Below are 24,488 nucleotides of genomic sequence, written 5' to 3' on the forward strand. Positions count from 1 at the left end.
AAACTGAATAAGTTGCACTATTGCTTGCATCATTTCCCTGCTGATCGTGGTCCTGAGTGTAAGTGTTTAATGGCTGGGAGTGTCACCGATTAAGTCTTGCAGCTCGTATAGACAATTAAGATGAAGCTTTGATCTTAAATTCTTCAAAATTTTTCTCTTTTAGTTAAACTTACTTTTTTAATAATTTTTTTTTAATAACGTGTGACATGTTCTTGGTCTGATATTTTTTGATCATTCAGTTCATCTTTTTGGCAGATCAAAACGTTCCAAGAGCCCATGGTGACATCTTCAAATAGCTTGGTTTTGTCTGCCCAGCAATTCAAAGATAGTCAGTTTACCACAAAATGAAACGGAGTAAGTTTCTGTTGTTCTATATGATATATTATGTTCAAATTGAAGAACACAGAAGACACTTTGACCTGTCACGGTAGGAAATGCACAGGTGAAAATAATAAAATGAATTATGGCTTAATTTTCCATTAAGCTTCCAGTTTCAGGATACTGGTATTATGCATGCTGGCTCACTGTCATGACTTACTGGAACACTTGAATAGAACAGAGCCATCATTAATGTCGTTAGTAACACCTGTGCTAAGAAGTCCACATCATTTGAACGATTGTAGCCTATAGTATAGTCACTGTGGGTACATTGTGTTGTGGATGCATACATGAGCATTTCTCTAAATTATTAACTCATTATGTTATTGGAGCAAAGTGCTTAGCAGCAGTCACATCACAGTGCATGATGTTTACTGTTCCCTGTATTTATGACAATGGGAGTTTGCTCATACGACTTGGCTGTCTAATGGCCTCCCACCTGGCGTAAACCATCACACTTTGAGTTCCTGCTCCTCCTTAATGACTGGCCATTTTCCTCCAAAGAAGTCCTAATTGCTCTCAACTGTATGCATGGACATTATGCCAGAGATAGATGGAGTGAGGAGGTGGGAGGATTAGGATGGATGAAGGGGGGAGTGTAGTTTGCAGATCTAATAGGGATGTAATACACTGTCTTTCTAACATAGAAAAGTGTGTGTGTCTCTGTGTGTGTGCCAGCAGTAAAAAAAATAAATAAAAGAGTTGAGCTTCTCCCACACACCTCACCTCCTTTGCTTGGCAAAGCCAGATCTGCCATTAACTTTCATGCAAACCACAGATGATTAGGAATGAATGGTGGTACCGTCTTCCAACTCTGTGTGCTTGTGTACATGTGTGCTCGCGTTTGTGTCTGTGTGTCACTTATGCAGGAACTAGCAGAGACAAAGCACCATCTGCACGCAGCAGGCTGTCCTGACTGCCTGCTCCTCTCGCTGGGGCAAAGAAGAGGCTTTCTGTGAGCATTGTTATGAAACCGACTCTGCTGCTGCTGCTGCTGCTGCTGCTGCTGCTGCTGTTGCTGTTACGCTGGTTGTTAATGCTGACAGCTAATAATGTCCTCCTGGATGACTGTGCCTTGCTGGAGCCAGAGAGAAGAGCCAGAGACTAATGAAGAGAGGCAGGAAGTGAAGGAGAGAGAGACAGAAACAGATAGAGAGGAAGATACCAGCTCCCTCTGTCCGAGCTGGGGAAGTTTCCTGAAGAGGATTACACACACAGACTGAAAGTACAGGCATATGTATTGTGTTTTATTTCCTCTTTTTTTTTTTTTGTTCCTTCCTTCCTGCCCGCTCTCTCCTGTCTCAGCGTCTCAAGAGGGAGGTGGCACGAGGAGGAAGTGTAAGGGTTCCATTGTGTCTCGGCAGAGCCCCTATTCCAGTCCAGCTGACATAGACTTGTGTCAGGAGGATCCATCCTGCTGATGTTAGGCAAGCTGTAAACTGAAAGAGATGTCTAAAATGCTGAAGTGGGCTCTGGCCAGTGGAGAGATGGCTCTGTTTGTTTGCCATTCTGCTGAGCACCACTTCGCAGAGAAAACTTTTCTGTCCAAATTTGCTGACGGAGAGAAAGGGGAGGGTGAAATAAAGAGTTGAAGTTGGGGTTTTGGGAGTCACTTATGGGCACACAGAGTTTTGCCCATTGTGGGCCTGTGACATTGACATTTGGACATGGTGTGGGGGAGAAAGGAGTTAAAAGCATACTTTTTCCCCCTCAGCTGTCTCTTACCACACAAACTTTTTTTTGCCACTGCTCACAGTTTTCAGAGACGGCAGTCACTGAGCCTTCCAATCACATGAATATGCATGATAAGTCCGCTCTTCTTTGCCCTCTTAGCTGTGTTTTTTTCCCACCCAGAGACCTGTCGTGTTGTGTTTGATTGGCCCTGACATTTGAAAAGGTCCTTGAATAAAGAAAAAAAAGTTGTTTATGACAACTGGAGAACTCTCCTTGCAGCAGAGTAAAAATGGCATTTTGAAAGTAGCCCTGCTCTTGCATATTTAAATGCTAATAGCTCTGTGAATGTGGGGGCTAATAGGATGTTTCAATCTGGAGTAGTGCAGTATGTACACTTTCAGTATGCAGGCACACTGTCTGAGTGCTACTTCTAATAGGTGTGGAAGGTGTATCAGCTCATTTTATTAACTGATTATGTGGAGGCTGGAGTTTTTTTTGTTTGTTTGTTTTTTTTATAATAAATAAGCGCTTTCTTTTTTTATAGCAGCACAGAGATTATCTCAACACAAAGAATAGGCTTATATCCAGAAAAAAACCCTCAGGGAATCTGTTTTTGAAATTCTGGCATCTGTGGTGTATTATTGCAATGGTTATGATGCAGATAAAGTTTAACAGCTTGTTTTACAAGCTTGCTGCTAGTCTTAGACAGGGCCCCTGGGGTTCTGGCTGGGCAGCCCTGTAGTGAGGCGTCGGGTCCTTGGTTTATAATGAGCTGTTTTGTTAACAGTAGCCAGCTACACGTGCCATGGATCTCCCTGGACTTTGACCTGCTTGTGGAGTATTTGGTCTCATAGTCCTGCTTGCTCTCTAGATTTTCCATTGTGTGGACATGGGACAATTGATCATGTCATGAGATAAGAATTAGTATTGAATTTGAGCCTGTTATCCCACATTTTACTTAAAACATAGATGTGGTAAGCTCTGTATGAAACGTATCACAATCATTATTATAATTTTATGCCATTTCAGCCTCCCTTTGAGAGAGTGAGTGTTTTATTTGATAGTGGAGAGCCACAGGAAATGTGTGTTGAGGGAGGTGGGATGACATGTGTCAAAGGTCCGGCTAATTTCTAAACCAACATTGCATAAAATAAATCTTAGACCATTAAGGCATTGTCATATGAGAAAGTGGCATAGCAAAATTATAAAAATATTCAGGTCTAGAAGCTTGGTGACGTACTGACAACTCGCTGGGCTAGTTAGGAAACTACTAGCAAGCTAACCACTAACATGCAGGCGCCTGTCAGTCACAATAACTCTTTATACTTCTCTGTATTTACTTGGGCTGTTTTCTTCTCCTTGACATTTTTTTCTTAGTATTGTAATAATGTTGTTCAATAAGGAGTGTTTTAAGGGGAATATAAGTTGAGCTAGCAGGCTTACTAATTGTCAGTTAGGAGCAGTTTATATTCAGACAAGAGGAGATTGAAGAAAACAGTTAAGAAGCTACAATAGCTATCTCCCTTTTGGACTCTCTAGCTTTCACTTCCCTTAAAAGACGGCGCTCTCAAGACGGCGGGCTATTGTGAATTTGTTTAAAGTTTACCAAAGTTGAACTTGACATGAAACATGTTTGTGGATTTACTTTGCTCCTGCAAGCGAATCCACTGAACGTGGCATTTATATTGTAGTGAATGAAATTTGGCTTTTTAATACCAGTGTGCCCGGGCCCTTAGGCCAATAGACATGCTGTAAGTTTATCCTTACAGTCCAGGTTAAAATTGTCTACGCTTTCATGCATCTACAATAACAGCCTCTTTGCTTGCATAAATACTGGCAGGAGTCCAAACAGGGAAATCTGGCAGAAGTCCATGAAACCATTTGACTCCTAAAGCGCACTGTTAATTGAGAGGCTGCACTTCCCATTGATTTGAATGGGCAGTGGACATCCGCATGGTCACCGCTACAGAGCATCAGCGCTCATACACACACACTTGCTTGCACAATGTCACACAAAAGCAGTTATCTACTTGTTGCTGTATAGAGAGCCTATTACGGTGAGCTGTCATCCTGCTTTTCATTACTCATCTGTGTTGAAAAGTGGCATATTATCTAGTCATTGCTACCAGTTGTGGAAGTGTTGACAAAGTGAGTGGCGGAGCTGAGCGATGGAGTCTTATCACCTCAGCTATCTCCATTATGAATATGGATATACCAATGTTTGGCGAGCCCGAGGCTAGTTCTTTGATTCCCGGCTGCTGAGAAGCTCAGTGGGATGGTTGGCTTTTTAACTCGTCAGCTTGTTCGCACAAAGACATGTTTGATTTTCACCCATATGGAGATGTTTGGTGCCTGATCCTGAACAAAAAGGATTTACTGTGGGTTAATGTTTCACTGAGCCAGAGAGAAGCCACATACTCTTAGTCCCTCCTACTCAGCCCTCTGTGAATTCTCCCCTCGGGACTCAGGGTGAGGTTAGAAATAGGTTTCCCTGGGGTTTTCAGACAGCTTTAGCAAATGCTATTTTAAGGAATTATACATGTGTATGCTGCAATGTTTTCTTTTTAATCTTAAAACTACAGCAGAAACTCTTATAACTATACATATTGTATATAAAATTTACTGAAAAGGATTTTGTTCCTAGACTTAAAGAGCGTGCTGTTTTTTTTGTTTTTATTTTTTATTTTTTTATAGCTTCCGACGTCTTTTGACCTAAGGTGAACATTTTTCCAATAATGAAGTTTTGTGCCATCAGGAGATAGGGGAGTGCATTAGTACGATAACAGAGCTGCAGTTCACTGGTGTTACTTTGTCAGGGATTTTGCTGATGCATGAGGTCTATGTTTTACCTACAGCAATACTGAATTTGCAGTTTAAAAAAGTAGCATAGCCAAATTTGAATATGAAGAAACTGAGAAGTCCCATTATCTCATTCAGACATGCAGTCAATGCAGCACTGCTGGAAAGATATTTTTTTTTGGTAAAATTGATGTACCAAGGGAAATACTGTTCAATAATTAAATTTATGCTGGTATTGTTATTTTTCCACAATTTTATTGGTTATTTTTTTAACCATTTTTTTCTCTCTCTTGTGGGAGTTGTTTTTTGTTGTTGTTGTTGTTGTTGTTGTTGTTTAATCTTGTCAAGAATGTGCCATGAAATTTGTTTTCATTTCACTGTACACAGCAGCTGAAAAGATGATAAAGTTGAAGAGAGGTTATATGTTTTCCGGTCTTTTCAGCATCAGTGGAAGTTTGAACCACTGAAATATTTCAAATATTTGTAGGAACATACCTTTTTGTCCCAATTTCACCCACTTGTCTGTGTCTTTTCTCCCTTGGTTAAATCTTATCCTTGACCTTTCTCTTTTCTCCGGCTCTCTTTCCCTTATTTTGCTCTGAATATGAGATGTGCCTCTGATATTGCCTAATCCGTCTATGCCCCCTCACCCTCCCCTCCCCCCACCTCACTTTCATCTCTGTGTGCTGTTGCTCACAGGTGGCTGAGGGGTGTGCTGGCTCTTCTTTGCTGGCTGACTGTGTTTCTTATTTTTGGTATCTATTGAATACCAGCTGCTGTCCTTGGTCAGGAAAGCATGCCAATGTAATAAACCTGCCGTGTACATATACATAAAAGCAGGCAAACACACACTTACCTACAAACAGACAGAGTCAGAAACACACACACATGCATTGGCAAGCTATTCATTCAACAAGGAGGCTGAAAAGGATGGTACTCATCAGAGGTGGAGCAGAGACACAAACCTCGCTGTCATTGAAAAGAGGTCTTTTCAGGTTGCACTGACACAAGACGTTCTGTGCAGTTAGTTTTCATTGCTGAAATGATAAAGCCTCTTAAAGGAACACTGCCCCGTATGATGGTTTGCTGGTCACCATCATGACCACAGTTGCTATCTCATGTCTTGCTCCCCATCCTCGATGCTGGGTAGAGTTTTCCAGACCCCCTCCCCTCCCCTCCCTGGAGGCTGGATGCAGCCACACACCCACCTTGGCCCCAGTTCCCAGCCGACATGTCTGTGTTTTTTGGTGTCCGTCTGTATATACGTGTCTATGTGTGTGGGCAGCAGCATTCAGCGGTGTTCTCACAACCCAGCTGAGACTGACAGATGGAATCATTTCACACACAGACAGAAAGGCTGGATACAGGAAACCGGGGTGTGTTTAATAGTCCTGGCGCTGCTGCAGTTGGTATTAATCTAGGTCAGTGGCGTTCAGCTCACGGGGGAGTCGGCCTCTGGGGCAAGCTTGGCCTTTCCTTAACCCCATTTACTAAACTAACTTACAGTCTACTTACCTCATACGTAGTTTACTGTAAAATAACCTGACACAGTGTTTACACTTTGTAGTGTTAGGCAGATTACTACTGTACCTGGTTCAGCTGGCCTTTTGCAATCAGACCACAGTTGCTTTTCCTAGCAGCCCAAATGGCCCTGGACCTTAATAGCACACCCCAAGATATTCAGCTCACAGTTAAGTAATCTAAAAGGTTTCATTTTGTTCTTGCGACAGCCATATGTCTAAGAAATGTCTGCCATTAGAGAGATTCATTTGAATTTATGTTAGCGGCGCTAGGCTAACCTGACTAGAACAGTTTAGCTAATGGTTTATTTAATCACAGACATACTACCAGTAGTGCTGGGTATCAAACCTCAAAAATACTTTTCAAAAGTATTGAAAGCTGCAAATATTTCCTGATCATAGAAGAGGACATCTGCAAACGTGCAAAACATCCAAGAGAGAAATGCCTTTGTCTAAATAAAGTGCACAGCTTCCATCCATAAATAATGCATCTTTGAGTTACAGTATCTGCATGTTCATATGTTTTACGTGAAATCCCCCATTAAGCATCATGTTTTAAATCTAAACTTTGAAAACTTTGTAATTAAAAAGTGAAAAACTAAGAAGAATCCATTATTCCAGGACACAAATAAGCTACATCTATGAACTTTGTTTACATGATTAGTAGATTGATATGCTGTGAAAAACACATCAAAAGTTTTTGTTTTGTTTTTTAAATGAGTTTACATGACGAAGATTAGATGTTACAGTAGCTTGACTGGCTCCTTTATATTAACAGTGGGTTCAAGAAGCTCTCTCATAGTAAGTATTGTGTTTTTGTATCATCTAGAAATGTGAAATTGCGAACCAAAGCTCATTCAAAAAATGAGCGTTTGTACTCACATCGTGAACTCATCTCTACAATTAATTTGCAGTTTAATTGCTTTTACAGTTGTTGCATATGCATCAGGTGCTCAGTAGTTAATTGGTAGAAAAAGACAGATCATCAAGTTCAGCAATTAAAACTGGCACTTGCCAACCTCAACACATAAAAATGTACAAGTGTATATAATTAGACTAAAACTATTCAGAGGGAATATGATTTACAATTATGTATTATATGGAGACTAAAGTTTCTCAGTAATGTTGTACCTGATGAGCAACATTCAAATAGATTTTGCCGTATACTGACAGTAATCACGATGACATGAAAAAGAAGGTATTTGTGGTCTCTGTCTTTCTTCTCCTTATGTGTTTGCCTTTACAAAACCTCACTTTGCTCTTTGGACCCAGAAGCAGTCGTTTTTATAGTCTCTTTTCATTAGTCATGCTCGGTGCTTCTTTGAAAATCCTAAATTTACTCTTGAAATGGGACTGTGTCATCTTCATTCTTCAATCAGCCAGCGGTTGAGGGAGTTTTTAAGAGATTGGCCCTGTTCCAACACATTCATCTATTTTCATTTAATTTTTTTTTTTAAGGAAGAATTTGAAGTTCCATCTCCCCGATGCATAATTATTCCAAAGCCCTAAAATATAATTGCATTTTTTGTCGCTCGTCTGTGCTCTTTCCTTGGGGTTTCTATCATGTTACAGCTAAATGGTTTTAAACATTTCACTCTGGAGAGGTTAAGAAATCAGTGAACATAAGGTTAGATATTTTGAGTAAATGGAACTAAATTGTTTAGACTTGTGCTAAATGATAAGGTGTCTGTTTTTTTGCTCTGGCCTCGAGTTAATGAGCTGTTAGCTGAGGAATGGAGAGGTGCTAAAGAGCTGAGAAAGACAAGGTGAGACGGCGAGGACACCAACCGATTACAGTTTCCCACAGGCTGTAGACTACAGTGTATCACTGTCAAGACTTTAATTTATGAGCAAAAGTTGGTACACACATGATCTCTAGCAAAAATTGTCTTGTGCTGGCTGAGACATTGTTTACCCTTTTGGAGGAAGTCGTGGCACCGACCTCCGAGGCTCTGCTACCTGTGCACTCATATAATTTATAATCAGAAAGTTGTTTTGAAGGTTTGTGTTATGTGTGTCCGAGGTTGCTTTTACATATGTAGTTCAGTTCCTTTGGCCTGGATCGAGGACGAAAATGATGCATTGTTGCCTTTTTAGTTGTGGTCTGTTTTGTGTTCACACTCTTTTTACAAACGAACCAAGAGCTGAAAGCATGAAGTCATATGAACCGATGGAGTGAACAGTTTTGGCGTCTGATAATAAGTAATGCAGCATTTTACTATGCCTTACGTGTTCATTTATAAGAGTTTATGAAGAAATGAGGATTATTCGTCAAGACTCCAACTCAAACTCATTTTATGAGAAACTGGCCATACCCGAGGTATCAGAATCGTAATATTACTGCGTGGATGGTACTTTTAAACTGCCAAAATAAGCAGGGTTGGACCAAAGCACAACATACTGCTATTTTAATACATTTTCGTTCCGGTCCGATTGTGTCACCTTGTGTTTTGCTGCCAAACAGCATCCATGGCAACATATCAGTTAACAAACATAGTGTACATCCAACTTAGCAGTGAGCATCATAAGGTGCTTTCATTATCATGTCTAGCACACATCACCAAGGAGTTTGGTCTCATCCACCAGTCCCAGAGTGACCTTGAAAAGAAGTTGGTCCAATTCTGTGCATTGATGTTCTATGTAAGGTTAATATTAATTTGTTGTTTAGCTGGTACTGGTCTTTTGCCCTCAGAGGAAAAAATGCTCATTCTTATCCTGTTTAATGTCAACTGGAAATGACTTCTTGGACACAGCCTTTACCTGTCAGCTTAAGTGCGACAGGTTTTCGGTGTGATTGGTGTGTGTACATGTGGTTTTAGCATGTTTGTACCAAGATTTAATAATGTTGGTGATTGACTGTCTAACGTTTCACGTCGTACAGGGATGCAGAAAAAACACTGTTGCTCCCAGAGATGGATCTCGCTGTTTGTTTTGTTTTTTTACTGCCAGCTGCTTATCTGCATAGATAAGTGAACTGTGTGCTGCTTGTTAGCTAGACAGTGAAGCTAACCTGTATTTGATCATCGCCCCGGCGCATCCTCTCCACCGCTGCGACGGATAGCCTGGAGACAAGGCTGAGAGTGTTTCTGACGCAAACACGGTGTTGCTTACAGACTGACGGGTAAATGGAGGGAAATACTCCTGAAGTTGATGTGGTGGATGGTTGTCAGGCTTGCTGTTCTTTAGCACAGAGAAAGTAAGAGGTCTCACTCTGCCACTATTTCCCAGCACCACAAATGTCACCCACACAGTCATTCTCTTCTTCTTCTTTGGATTAGGCAGACTAAATGCGTATTGCTACCATCCTTTTGACAGTTATTTATATTCTTATATTGTCCAAAACTGTACAGACATTGAGTCAGTTTCTTCATTTTAGTCCAGTTATCCAGGTTGAGTTAAGTGCGCAGAGTAAAAACAGTTTCTCCAGCTGCTCCCAGGTCTTTGAACAGCTTCCTCCTTTGAAGTCAGTCACCAAGCTCCGTGTGTTCTCGCGTCTTTAATGAACAAAGTGTTTCAAAGTTTTGCGCATTCTTTCAGAGCCAAAGCCAACACCTGTCTGATTCCAACACCAACAATCTGGTCGATCACTTCAATCATATCTGCTTGTCGTCACTAAATATTACTGCTCCTCTAAAGGTTAGGCCTACGTCTAAAGCTAGTAAGCAACCCTGGATAAATGACAGCATTTGCAGACTAAAAAGGGAATGCAGGAAAGCAGAGCGCAGATGGAAAAAATCCAGTCTCCAAGTCCATTACCTCAGTCTGAAGGATTTATTAATTAACTACAATAACATGGTTAAGGATGCGAGAACACACTATTTTTCTGAACTCATTACTACACATAAACACAATCCCAGGTTTCTGTTTAAGACTGTGGATCAGCTGGAAGTAATGATGACTGTGAATTGTTTTAAATCTTATTTTACCAATAAGGTGGTGTCAATCAGAGCCTCTATTACCCCCGCGGCCTCTTACTCAGAGGTTCCTCACCAGCAACAAGAGAGTTTTAACCAGTTAACAGTATCACAAATGAGAGTGTCCTCCAGCCCACTTGATGTAATACCTACAAAGTTTTTACTGAAAGTAATAGATTCTGTTGGGCCCCATTTGATCTCTGTTTTCAACAGCTCCCTATCTACTGGTTGTGTACCTGATTATTTTAAAACGGCTTGCGTGAACCCACTTTTAAAGAAACCTGGTTTAGATCCCTCCCTCCCACATAATTTTAGACCAATTTCAAAACTGCCTTTTATTGCAAAGATTCTAGAAAGAATTGTGTCCAAACAATTGCTCACTGTACTGGAAAATAACAAAATATTTGATAAGTTTCAGTCTGGTTTTAGGAAGTACCACAGCACTGAGACTGCCCTGCTTAAAGTCACCAATGACCTTTTAATGTCTGCTGCTGATGGCATGTGCTCAGTCCTGGTACTCCTGGACCTTAGCGCTGCTTTTGACACCATTGATCACAACATCATGTTAGACAGACTGAGGCACTGGGTGGGGATCTCTGGTACTGCCTTAAAATGGTTTTCATCCTACCTGTCAAATAGGAAGTTTTGTGTGTCTGTAAACAACTATGTCTCTTCGCCCTGTCCAGTTAAATATGGTGTGCCTCAGGGGTCGGTCTTAGGACCCATTTTGTTTTCCTTGTATCTGCTTCCCCTTGGACATATTATCCATAAATATGGCATTTCTTATTTATGCTGATGACACACAAATATACTTGCCCATCAGATCCACAGACCCTGGAATGCTGAGTTCACTTAACAACTGCCTTTGTAAAGTTAAAAAATGGATGTCAAATAATTTCCTCCAGCTGAACTCAGACAAAACAGAAATCCTGGTCATTGGGTCCCAGCAGATGGCAAATCAAATACTGCCATCTGCTGGTTCCCTAGTAACACAGCCTGTGGCAAAGAACCTTGGTGTTTGGTTTGATAGTAATTTAAATTTAGAGCAGCACACCACAAAGCTTGTTCAATCATGTTTTTATCAACTTAGAAATATAGCTAAAATTCATCTATGTTAACTTTTAAGGACACCGAGACCATTTTACACGCCTTCATCTCATCACGCCTGGATTATTGCAACAGCCTTTTCACCTGTTTAACCCAAAAATCTATTGATCGACTCCAGACTGTCCAGAACTCAGCTGCCAGGCTTTTAACCAGAACAAAGAAATATCACCACATTACTCCTATTTTAGCTTCATTACACTGGCTCCCAGTGTGTTTTAGAATTGACTTTAAAATTCTATTGATCACTTTTAAAGCTCTTCATGGCCTCTCGCCTTGTTATATTTCTGAACTTTTAGTCCCATACGCACCAGCACGTACCTCGAGATCCTCGGGCAGAGGTCTGTTGTCTGTTCCAGAGTCTCGACTGAAAACTAAGGGGGACAGAGCGTTTGCTGTCAGGGCCCCGAGGCTCTGGAACAGCCTGCCCGTGGAAATCAGGTCAGCTGAGTCAGTGAACTCTTTTAAGTCCCTTCTTAAAACATACTTTTATAGGCGAGCCTTTCCCGATCTTATTTGACTTTATCTTATCCCTTTTATTTTATTCTATTTTACTCATTTTATATTTATCTTAAATGTGTATTTTAGTCTTTTCTTTATCTTGTATTGTTTTTGTATTATTGTTTTTTGGGTATTATTAATTTTGGGTATTATTGTCTTTACACTTGTTAAAGCACTTTGTAACTTGTTTTTGAAAAGTGCTCTACAAATAAAGATTATTATTATTATTATTATTATTATTCAGTAAATATATGTGATGATAATGTTGTTTGATCAGTGAGCACAGCAAAGTGCCTGAGAAGGACCCAAAGAGGTGGATGCATAATTCGGCAGATAAAATTTTGTAGGCTACCTGCCGAGATTTGCATCCACCTCTTTTCTCAGCATAAATGACCCATGAGTTGCCTGCAGTTCTTGGCAGGCAGGCAGAATTCGGTACAAAACACGAAAACGTGCTATGGATCCTCATGTAAATTCAGTTTAAAGATAATCCACCAAACATCACTGCAGTTAATCTTAACATGCATAATTGTCTGTCACCGCTTGCTGCCTCAATCACCCAGCACAGAAACACTTTTAAGATAATTTAGATTTTTGAATACGTGTTAAATGTACTACATATTCTTTAGGCTTTTGGGTCCTCTATAAAGATCTTGAGTGAAAATCACTTATGGATGTTTGATGAGGAGATGGGCAATGTTAACTTTTTCATACGTGTCAAATCTTTTTGGGTGGGGATTAACTGTGACCTTTTCTAATGTGGGTGCCTTCCCATTTTACTCACAGGAAATGTCAGAGGGTGAACAAGATGTGGCATACCAGCTTCGAGTGACCCTTTTTGATAGAAATCACCAGCAATTCTTTGGAAAAACATGGAAGAGCCTACCCCAGAAGATGAAAAACAACAAGATCTCCTTCAATGAGGTAGCTTTATTAGAACAGTCATTCAGCTAAAGTCAGCCGAGACAACACGCAGCTGTGATTTACTGTGTGTGGCTTACATTACATTATATTTACTACTTTAGGTAGTTACACTTTTGTCCAAAGCGACTTAGAATTGCAATATATGTCAGAGCTCGCACACCTATGGTGCAAATAGGGGTGTCTTGCCCAGGGACACTTTGGTGGATGTGCCACAATAGGAATCGAACTTGGGTCTCTCATTCCAAAGGCATGTGTTGTATCTCCATTCCATCCATATATTCTGAACTCCTCATGTTGTTTTGATAAGCAGTGAGTTGATGATTACATAGTAAAATCAATGCCCATTCAAGCATACGTTACATTAATTTAGCGCAACCATTATTTAATTAAAATCAACTCAAAAGCTCCACCAATGAAGGCTTGAAATTAGCAGTGATGATTGGGCTGTGTTCTGCCATGCTCTTGAGACTAAACTCAGTAAGTTAAGTTACCACCTACCCTGATTGCCAATAAGTGATTCCAGTTGCATGCCATTAGCGATCCAGTCCATTTTCAAGTCGGCGAATATCAGATTTTTATGTGAAGCAACAACTTTTTCAGTTGTTGTTCAGTTCACTTTTATGGTAGAAATGTTAAATAGTAGGTCACTTGGTAATCAGGCAGTTACCACAAATTACAAATGTTCAGTTAGTTTAAAAGGTTGATCACAACATATACTGTGGCAAAAGTAAGAACATGATAAGGTGTAATTAAAGACCCTAAAAACTACTTTGTTTCAAATCAGATTTCTGTATAACATTAAATAGTCATGACTAAAAAAGACACAATCATAAAGTTAAAAAATATGACATCAATAGGCGCAATTTTGCAAATAATATATTAATATAGAAATTGTTGATGGATCAAATAGAACAGAATGTTTAATTTTGGGTAATCCAGATAATTAAATATTTAAAAATAGGTAATTCATCATATTGATGCAAAAATAATACAAATATCCAACACTGCCATAAAGCATTCCTGCTCACTGATTTGCAAAATTACCCATAATGACCCAATCCACCCCGACATATTTAAGCACATCTGCTGTGTCAGAGTTTAAAAAAAGTAACCTGTGAATCCAGTTGGAGTTTGCACTAAAACATGAAATGCACAGTTGAATTTGTCCGTCCTACAAGCTTCAATAGAAGTGAATGAGAAAACAGAGTGAACATTCGTAGTACAGAGTTGTAATGTGACCGATTTTGTTTCCTAACTTTTTACATATGTACAAAAAAGCATCACTTATCTGCCAGGACTTGCTAAGTGGCCACGTCATTTGATACGCAGTACGTCAAAAAAGCATGTGAGAAGAGAGTACTTTTGTTTCCATTCCTGGACCATGGTGGACCAAAGTTTGGATTAGCTTCATTAGAAAACGAGAACGACACAGCAAAATGCACCTGCAGTAAGGAGATTTGATGCAATGGACAAAGCAGCCTAAATTCACAAAAAGCATTTACTTCAACGTGGCGTGTATCTGAAGGAATGCACCGTGTTCGATGTGTTGCAGTCTCCCAGATACAATGACGCCCCAGATGCAGCTAAAGCTAACAGCAGCAACGTCTCACGCTCAGTTACAAAACACAGATGAGCATTCACCTTCTTGTCACAAATTATTCAAATTTTTTTTTACTTAGAAACCCCCAGGGACATCCCTCTAGTACAGAAACACCCTTCACTTTGGCCACATAGGGGAGGATGAGCAGAGACAAAGTGGATGAATGTGAAGATTTGTGGTGAAGGTGTTGGAATCAGGACTGGATTCGTTTTTAGATTAGATTACAGTATGTCTGATCAGCTAAAACAAATGAAAACACCTTTGTAACTGCAAAGGGTGTTGGTGCAGTTGTGCTTGGCCTTCCTTTTCTGTCATTTTTGGAATGACCAGGTAAACCATGAAAGCATCTTGTTCACACCTTTTACTTCTTCTGTGGCCTCTGAGTGTAAAATGGTGGCAGTCTCACATTGTGGAGACTTTAGTGTGTTTTGCTGTTTCAACTCAACCTTTTAAGTTACCACACTCCCACCGGAGAGATTTGATTGAAAAAGTTTGATTGATTTTCAAACAGCATGTACTGGGTACAAGATTTTAACATCAAATTTAAGAGTAAACCTCTTTCTGCCTTAATGTTTTCACAGTTGCAACACATTAGTTCTCTGCTCATCCTCACAAATGAACAACACCAAATATTTCTGCCATCTCACTGTCATTAGAGGTTTAACTTTCGCGATCGACACGTTCAGTAGCCCTGCTACGAACCAGTGCCAGTTTGTTAGCAGCAGATACACAAAACCTACGAGAAGCCTGGTGAATTAAAAATGGTACATTTGGCTTAACTGCATCCATCAGTCACCTTAAAAATCACAGCTAAGTTGTGTGGATCGTTGGGCCATAGCTGCATTTTGCTTTAGACTGAATTACACTGCAGCACACCGAGTAAATGGTAAATGGACTGTACTTGTATAGCGTCTAGTCTTCCGACCGCTCAAAGCTCTTTACACTACATGTCACATTTATCCCATTCACATACTGATGGCTGAGGCTACCGTGCAAGGTGCCAACGGCTCATCACAAACAGAAACTGATGGATCGCACACACTGGGAGCAATTTGGGGTTCAGTATCTTGCCCATGTCTTGCTCGACATGCAAACTGGAGGAGCCGCCGATCTTTCGATAAGTGGGCGACCCACTCGACCTCCTGAGCCACAGCAGTCCCACTGACGCAGGCAGCAACCACATTTTGCAATTGTTCATTTTACAAACAAAAGTTTTACAGTGAGTCTTTAGTATCACACTATCCTCGGTCCTATAGAGGTCTTATCGAGGTGGAATATTGGTCAGTCTTAGTAGTAGGCTAGTCAGTGAGAGCTAGCTCAGTGTTTTCACAATTAGGAATTTGGATTACATTTTTCATTTCGTTTGCTTGTTTGTGTCAGTCGAAAAAAACATGGAGGATGCTCATTGCACTCTCCCTAGCTTTCTACTTAAGCACAATTGTATTAAGTATATTTTTATATAGTATATGCAGTCATTTGAGTAAGTTGATCAATTGTTGGTTTCTCTTTTTTGCTACTGACAAAATCACAGTGGAGTCATCTACTTGTTGTCAGCCTAAAGCACAGCTCCTCCTGTAAAATGGTGATTAATTTAGTTTTGTTTCCTCATGTCATCACTTATGTTAACTCCGTGTTAGTGTTTGTATGCAGATTGGATTGCTGAAAGCAGTGTTTGTTGGCTACATGATCATGATAAAAAGGCATCTCCAACCATTAGGACATCAATCCTTTATGGTTTTCGAGGTACATTTAGTGCAGTTACATGTACTAACTGTAGTATTTAATGTAATTTAATTCCCTCTTTTGGAAGTGGTAATATTTCTGCTGTGGTTGGGCTCCTCTGAACACTAAAGGCTTGTTTATTGATTTTGGATTGTAATCATCATGTACTTTTGTCTGTCAGTCGATGTGAATATGAAGTTGGCCTGCATTTTTAGTCTGGAGTTTGAGTTGTGCAGAAGTCTACTGTCCACTTTTCTGCACTTTTTTCATTTCTTTACTTTCCCCAACCATTGTTCTTTGAGTTGTGTCTCCTCTGTAATCATCATTAGACAAAGAGAACAAAGAAATCATTTTTGGTGTCAAACTATGTGATGTACTCTTTGAAAGATGTGCTTTGATGATGAAATTTCCAATTACTTCTTGAAAACGCTAAAGAGAATGTCGTAGCTACGGAGGTCTTGAGATACAAAAGGCATAATATACAACATTGATATTGAAATATGCCACAAATCAGAATATCTTCACGGTATGCATTCAACTTGAAAGGATTTCTTTTGTTTAGCTAGGCACCCTCCGGTCTGTCATGTCCATGCTGCGTTGGTGGCTTGTTTCCAGTACAGTAGATAAAGTTGATTGCTTCAAACAATGCTTTACGTGTCACTGTGCAATACAGATCTTTTCTAGTCAGATGTGAGGAGATGAGATCTAACTGGGCAAACTTATGGCACCACATGGCATGTTTTTAAAAAGTTAGTGTTCTTTCCATGGTTTAAGCCAAAAATGCACCGCGCGACACTGTTGGTCAAGAACCCAATGGAGTTTTGATGCATTTTACTTAGTCATTGTCTTAATCTTGTTTTAGAAGGTAAATTCTTACTACATTTGCTTGATTCTCTAATAGTTTTATGCCATAAGATTAGTCTAGACCATCGTGATAACACCTGTGGTAAAGAAACAGGGTGCAAAGTTATCTTTTTTGTCCACTGGGCAAATGGTTAAGGAATTTTCAAATTTTACCAGACACTCAATAGGTTACCAGCATTTGTACTGGTGTAACTGGTGTAAACCGAAGGTAAGACCAGACCTGCGCAAAACACATTGTTACTTGTTGTTGTCAAGAGGTATTTGATTCTAAATGTTAGATACATTGACAAAGTCTGCCTCTTTTCACATCCCATTATAGTTTAGTGTCTCCATGGATACTGCCATTAAAGTAATCAAAACCGAATTTCAGAGCCTCTTACCGACGTAATTTCCCCATGTCGGTTATTTCAGTTATTTAATCCTGTTAATCTTGTGTGTGTTGATGTACTTTCCCCTTGAAACATTATACTGCGCGTGTCGTCACGTGACTCCGCCGGCCCGGTCCTGATCAGCCTTCAAACCGGAGTCTGAAGCACAATGGATTTGTGAAATCTGTGAATAAATAAACCCAGTGTTAATAGTTCTCATATTTACAGCAGGCTACAAACCTTGTCAGTAAGACATAAGGGCAAAAAAACAAAAAACACAATCGTTCAATAATCTTAATCGAGGTGAAATTAATCGTGATTTTGATTTTAGGTGAAATCTTCCAGCCCTACAATGGATTTTATCATGTACACAGGTGTTTGAGATTGGATGACATATTTAGGTTTAACGTGTGTTCCACGAAACACTTTGTTTTACACAAGAAGCCAAACTTCTCAAATGTAAAATGTTGTCTAAATGTCAGTCTAAAATAAGACAACTTTTCATGAATTCAGATTAAATTAGTTAATAAGATTACAAATCTCACCTGACTTTCCATTTTTTTTTTTTTTTGAGAGTGCAAGGATACATTCCAGTCTGTACTAAAAAACATGGAGGTTTAATACCCAGCCCTATAAAGTAAATGCAGTAACCTTGGGAAACGAGGACAATAAGTCAACTAAAGTCGCAACCATACAGCCCTCACTCAATAGTGAGTCTCACTTTCTTTAGATTTAGTGATTGAGTGCAGGGAGTTCTGAAAGAGTCAACACAAAGTGCTTTAAAATGACCGAACGGGGAGACATTGAATCTCTGTGTCAGTAAAACATTAGAAAAAGACTTTTGATCGGGTTCATTCTCGTGAGAAACGTCACTCTTTTTCTTCTTGATAAATAATTTGCAGGAATTAACTGCAACCTTTCATTGTGGTAAATTCTGAAATACACTTCATGCTTGGAAGCAAGTATTTTATACCCCTGCTGGAAGGGAGGAAGAATGAGGGAACAAGCAAGGCTTTTACTGCCGCTTCTCTATAAACTCTCTTCATTTGGCAGCCATGTTTCATCCAGGCATTTTTGGGGATCTGTCCTTGAGTTCGAGAGAACACAGCAGCCAGCAGCAAATATTTGTCCCCTCTGTTTGTGTATCCCCTTCTATAGTAATCAAAAGCAAAAAGTTAGGGTCAAATACAGAACAGCCGCCCCACTGATGGCTGTTTTTTGGCATTTTCTTGCTCAAGACTAAACAACTGAGGAGGCATTCCTGCTATTACAGTCTAACTACAGTGCCTACCAGAGGAGTTTCTTGGGAAAGGGCCATCAGTTGTAAACTACAAAATATACCCCTGTGTAATCCTATCCCTTGAAAATGTGTCTCCCAGCATCACTTTTACCATCTCTTCCAAGTCATTCTTTTATTTTTGAACAGATATCTAGGAAGCAGCTGGATGTCTGTGTTCTCTCTCAATCAAACATCTGAAGGTCTCTGTACATCCCGGTTGGAGGCCAGTCACCCACTGTTTTATGATCGCGTCAGAGCACTGCGGAGCTCCTCTGTAGCTTCTAATGTTGAAGATGCTAATCTGCTTACAAGGTGTTTTGAGAAACGCTTTTTAATGGAAAAATGCTGTGAGCTGTAGCTGGCTGATAAATGCAGAAAGTCTTTTTTAGGGTGTAACAATGCACTCTAAAAGTGATTCTGATTCTCAGATCCGCGACACAAGATCGTGGACTTTTGTGCCACGGTTTAGGTCTCGGTTTCAGAACCGTTACAGCTCTAGTCTTTTTACAGAGACACCAATGAGTCACAGCTATGGCACATCCTGAATTCCAGTTTTGTCACCATCTGTTTTCTCTCCTTTCCTCTGCTTGATGTTCTTTTGATCAAACAATGTCTCACTGTGTATGGCCTTACTTTGAACCACCCTAATAGTCATAGCCTGTATAAAAACCCACTTGGTATCCCAATAAGCGTCCAAATCCCATTATCCACACAGGGTAATAATATAAACCACATCATATCCTATCAGGATGATAAAGTGGGCCTGGCCCTCTCTGTGTCGTGCCGCAAGAGCTGCACCAGCTTTTTTATTGGATTTGGCCCGATGCACTCGCATTCATGCTGGTGTTTATGAGTGGCAAATTGCTGTTTGATATCCAAATAATGTCATAGGGGGGATCCTCTCCTGAGTTACAGGAGCGCAGTGAAAATTGCAAGGCCCCCAACTCCCCCCAGTCAGCCATGATGGATTGGTTTTAATATCGGGTGAAAAGCAAAGATGCGAAGTGATTAAAGAGAGAGAGCGCTTACTAAATGTATTTTCTTGCTTTGTCTCTGCATTTCTTGCAGAAGCAAGACAACTTGACAATTATGACGTCTGTGGCTGTTGGGTCTGCTGCTTTACAAGTTGTTTTTGAGTTGTCAAAACTGACTTATGAAGCTTTTGTTTTGAAAGTACACATTTGGGGACAGTTTGATAGGTTTGTCAATGCTTTAATAGTTTTCCTGTATTGTGAAAGCTGTGGAATTGTGTGGAATGCAGCATGTATAGCTCAATAAATTCACATTAAAAACTTTGGCCTTTAGTTGTCTGTTTGCTTGGAGGGAAATTTAGGTTATTGTACATTTCCTGTGATATGGTTTGCGGAAACAAGGGCATATCATGGGCCTCTGTGTGTTAATGCAAAATCAATCTAGAGCCTGTGGACTAATGTCCCTTTTGTGTCTTTTTGGTATCTTTTTATTTATCCTGGTACAAAATACAGTATGACCTAAACCACCCAGATGACACTTACACTTTCTCACCAGTCACTGGTTTTCTCACATCATGGCTCAGATTGTTGGACAGCTGTTATATTTTCCTCAGGGTAGCTCACCTTGCCATACTCAGTCTAAGGTAGTGAAAGCTGTGGGCAGTAGAGGGCAATGTTGTGCTACAGACAGCGCAGGCAGAGGAGTTGAGATACTGAAGGAGGCAAAGAGAAATGTGCATCTTTCTGCATTGTCTCTCGCTATGATCACTCCATTTAAACTCCCTGCCTTCACAGGGAGCCACTGGTTTCTTCTCATATGTGCAACATTATCAGGCCGACAGCTGGGCTTTGGAGAAAAGGCCAAGTTTTGTTCCTGTCCGTGCAACCTCTATTTTTCTAGGTCTTCAAATGCTGTTTGGCATGACGTAGGTAGCACTACACAGAATAAACTGCTGAGTAACACACACATACACATATTTTATTTCTCTACGTTTTATCCCTTTGTTCCTTCTCCTAGCCTTGACCACATGTCTAAACATACCCCTCAGGCTAACACTCCTAAACTAACCCTAAACTAAAGGACCCCCCACAGCGGGATGGATTACTAGGTCCCCACAATGTCACAAAAACACTACCCCTAACCACCGTACGTCACCAACACGCGCACACACAGCCATTACATGACTTCAAAGCACTGAAAAGCAGGAGATGACAGTGCTTCACCGATGGGAAAACATTTAAACATCAGTCATGCAATTCCTACACTTTTGTTTCTTGAATCGTTGTTCTCTTCCCATATGCTTCAAACTTAGGTTTGGAGAAATGAATACGTGGCAGCAGTCACATTCATCCTGTAAAGCATATGTTTCTCCTTTAAATGTACAAAGGTTGTCAAATTTAAGCTGTCAGTACTTTAACAAAGCTACAGTTTACCTTGATCTCTAAAAGGAGACACATACTCCAGAAAGGCTGGCTCAGCTGAAGAACAACTTCTCTTTTGACTCGGGTATATTTGTTGTGGTGTGCTACTGTATACACAGTGTTTTGCAGTCTGTCACGTATGATTGCACACATGATTCACATTTATTCAAGCGTGTTCATTCAGCTATCACGTAAGAAGCACTGCCCTTTTCTCCAGTGTTTCTCCAGAAAAAAGGTGGCATCTTATTTCACTCCATGATAATAAAAAAAAAAAAACAATTGGAGAATAAATGATGTTCCTCCTTGTTGATAGGTTTGTAGGTGTCTGAATACAAGCCAACTTCAGTGATGAAAGGAGCCCACTGATTCAACCTGTAACATTTAGTTTAGCTGGATTGTAAATGATACTGCTTCTGTAATTCTCCTCTAGATAATGGACAGCAAAGTCGCATGGTTCTGCTGGTAATCATGTCATATTTTTATTCCGATAGCAAATAGTCACTCTTTTTCAGTCGCTGTATTAGTATTTGTAAGTAGTTCTGTGAGAGAACCCTTTGAAACTGGACTGATGCATTCATATACAGATTTATGTAGTGTAGAAAAGCTGTGGAAATAAAGGCAAAATACCCCCCTCCCCCAACAAACAAAACAAAAACTTTTGTAATAACCATTCTTTTTCATAAACTCATACAACGTGTTTAGTATGGATATGGTACCACTGACATGCTAATTAGTGGCATTTTTGAGTAGCCTAACATAATCTGAAAATTACAATATGACGTATAACAAAGAAAAATCTAATGATAATTCCATAATCATTTAGATAAAGGGAGTGAAAACTGAGTGAAAACAGCCGAGGGTTCAAAGAGATTTTAAAGCTGCCATGTCAGAATAATTTGAATTATGCTGTAAACACATAACATTTATACATAGGGGCTTTTAGTTCTGCCTCATTACTTAGAGAAAGACATTGGTACTGATACTGCTTATCATTTGTCTTTATACTGACACTCATTCACAATTCTGTGAATAAGAGGGATTTTATCTGAAAACAATTAAGTTATTCTTCTTGCACCAACTGTTATGAATGCTTAGAATTTACTGTGTTTTCATTCACTTTGTTAAAGTTAGCATTTTAGTCCACACCTTTTAACCTGTTTTCTGTAATGTTTGCAGTCCACAAAATGTAAACAGTGACAATGTCATCATTCAACAATTTCAAACACATCATCGGCAGATAGCTACAAGTCGGGGAATAGGCAGTTCTGACAAATTTGAATAATAAATGTCACCAAAATCATTAAGATCTATGCTCTGGGGACCATGTCGCCTTCAGAAAATGTCATGGTAATACATTTAATAGCTGCTTAGATACTTTAGTCTGGACCAAAGTGGTGGACTGACTGACAGGTATGACTGAAAAACATTGCTATCCCTAAAAATGTACTCAAGGCCATTATCATAATCATTTAGAAAACAACCTGACACACTAGATGTTTTCCTTTCAAGCAGGTCGTTTTAATCAATTTGGCAGAGCATCATTTATTTACTAAATTAACCTTTTATTAGGGTAACTAAATGAATGTCTACCTATGTGGGGGAAGTTTGCGCTAATGGTGCATTTATCAACTTTTATTTAGTATGCGTGGGTTACACTTTTTTCCTATGGATTCTTCAACTTGATGCCATAGATTTACATAACTGCCTTAATGGGGAAGGTTTGATTAAAGACTGTTAGGGCTGTTCTTTGCATGTGGGACACTGTCAAGTTGGTGACATGGAATGAACACATGCACAACACCACAGAGATATATTATTGACAGCAATCTGTGCTGCCTCACTGTGTATGTGCCCAGTTTAATTTTTAGATTTAACATTTACAAACACCTGGTTTGAAAATGTTGGCTGTTTGTAAGTGCATAGCTGTAATTATGGCATCTGTCTACCAAACCATCAAATCTAAAGCCAAATGCTTTTTATGCTGTGTGTTAAACAGGGGGTGAATCAGGATGCACATCTCTACGATGTGCATCCTGATTCATCCTGATCATACACAGCTGTATTTTGTGCTATTGTGTTTTTCATACTTGTATGATTGGCTGTGTACCTAGTTTTCAACATTTAGCTGCTTGAACTATTTCGTGAGGACAGGCACTTGTGGCTTGTGCAGTTTATTGGCAAACCGGAAATAGATTATCAATCTTAGCCTGAAAGAATAAGCCTGGAACTATTCTATTAATTATTTTAATACTACTAATAATTGTATATTTATTTTTCTCACTATTGATTCATTTTGGGCTGCATATCCAAAGCCTAACTAATTACATCCTAGGGATGTCCACTGAGTAATTGGTAGTAAAACTCCCAAAATGGCAGGATCCTCAAGCAATGAAATTAGGCAATTCAGGCAACTCTGAAGTATGTTAGCACTGTGATGTCAGCCATCTTTCTCCGTGCAGAGGACGACAGCAGGAGGTTGTCGGAGTTCAAGGTGGAGTTCAGGAGCCCCTTAGAAAACGCATGCAGGCAGCTATTAATTAGTGCTAGACAACAATTAAAATGTTTAATTGCGATTTATCGCATAGTTATGCGCAAAATTGAGTAGTAGTGTATTGCGCACTTTTCATTTAAATGTACTGCCATACAAAAGTGCAATAACATTTGGTTTGCAAACACTTAAAACTTATAAGGTGCTTTTTACCAGCAGTATTCCTTTTTGGCTTTTTCCATCTCCTTTATTGAGTTTTATACCTTTTTTGTGCATGTAATAGCTTTGCAACGTTATAAAGCCCAAAGTCCAGCCCAAAGGGAGTTCCCATCTCCCATAGAAAACTGTTCTGGACTGCTTGAAATCAGCTTGTTTATAGTCCAGCCGTTTCCCTTTCATCTCTGTGACGACACAAGGGTGAAAGCTAAATGCGCCTCATATAACGCTTGCCAAGCGGCTAGTCCGACACGCCCTCAAAAACACCGGTGAAAAAACAGTGAGCTGCAGCACACACCTCCTCTCCCTTCCAAACACTAGCTACCCTCCAGGCAATCAGTGGACGTAAAGTTGTTACTGTGATGTAGAGACAGAGCTCAGTTAAAACTTTATGGATGAAAGATGCTTTTGTTACAGATTAATAACTCGCCACTCTAAAACTCTTGCTCCAGAGTTTGTTGCTAAGCTGGTCGGCAACATGTACAGCTGAACCGAAGCCTTGTTTACCGGCTTCTCACTGACCCGCCCTTCTCTACTTCTGATTGTCTAGTAGTCGTTAACTAGGAACTGCACATGTGAAACTCCCAACAAAGATCATTTAGCGACAAGATGTATCACTCCATAGGTAAACCGAACCGTTCAACACAGGGTGAAAAGAGGAGCAGCAGCAATGCGCAGTATGACAAAAACATGGTGTTTTTTGAAAATTAAACCATGTAAACCTGTTCTGGCACAACCCCTAAA

At 39.9% G+C, this 24,488-nt stretch overlaps 2 protein-coding genes across 3 annotated transcripts in view; both read left to right on the top strand.

The window, feature by feature from the left end:
- Positions 1-24,488, top strand: part of ctbp2a (C-terminal binding protein 2a) — a 112,829-nt gene that overhangs the window by 3,364 nt on the left and 84,977 nt on the right. The window lies entirely within an intron of this gene.
- The window catches only part of LOC123983950 (nephrocystin-4-like), a 30,698-nt gene continuing 18,887 nt past the window's right edge, over positions 12,678-24,488 (top strand). The window contains exon 1 of the mRNA XM_046070417.1: positions 12,678-12,814. Within this exon, the coding sequence (XP_045926373.1) occupies positions 12,680-12,814 (135 nt within the window). The 5' untranslated portion in view covers positions 12,678-12,679. The remainder of the gene's footprint in view (positions 12,815-24,488) is intronic.

This window comes from Micropterus dolomieu, linkage group LG15 (assembly GCF_021292245.1).
Source record: "Micropterus dolomieu isolate WLL.071019.BEF.003 ecotype Adirondacks linkage group LG15, ASM2129224v1, whole genome shotgun sequence".
NCBI lineage: Eukaryota > Metazoa > Chordata > Actinopteri > Centrarchiformes > Centrarchidae > Micropterus > Micropterus dolomieu.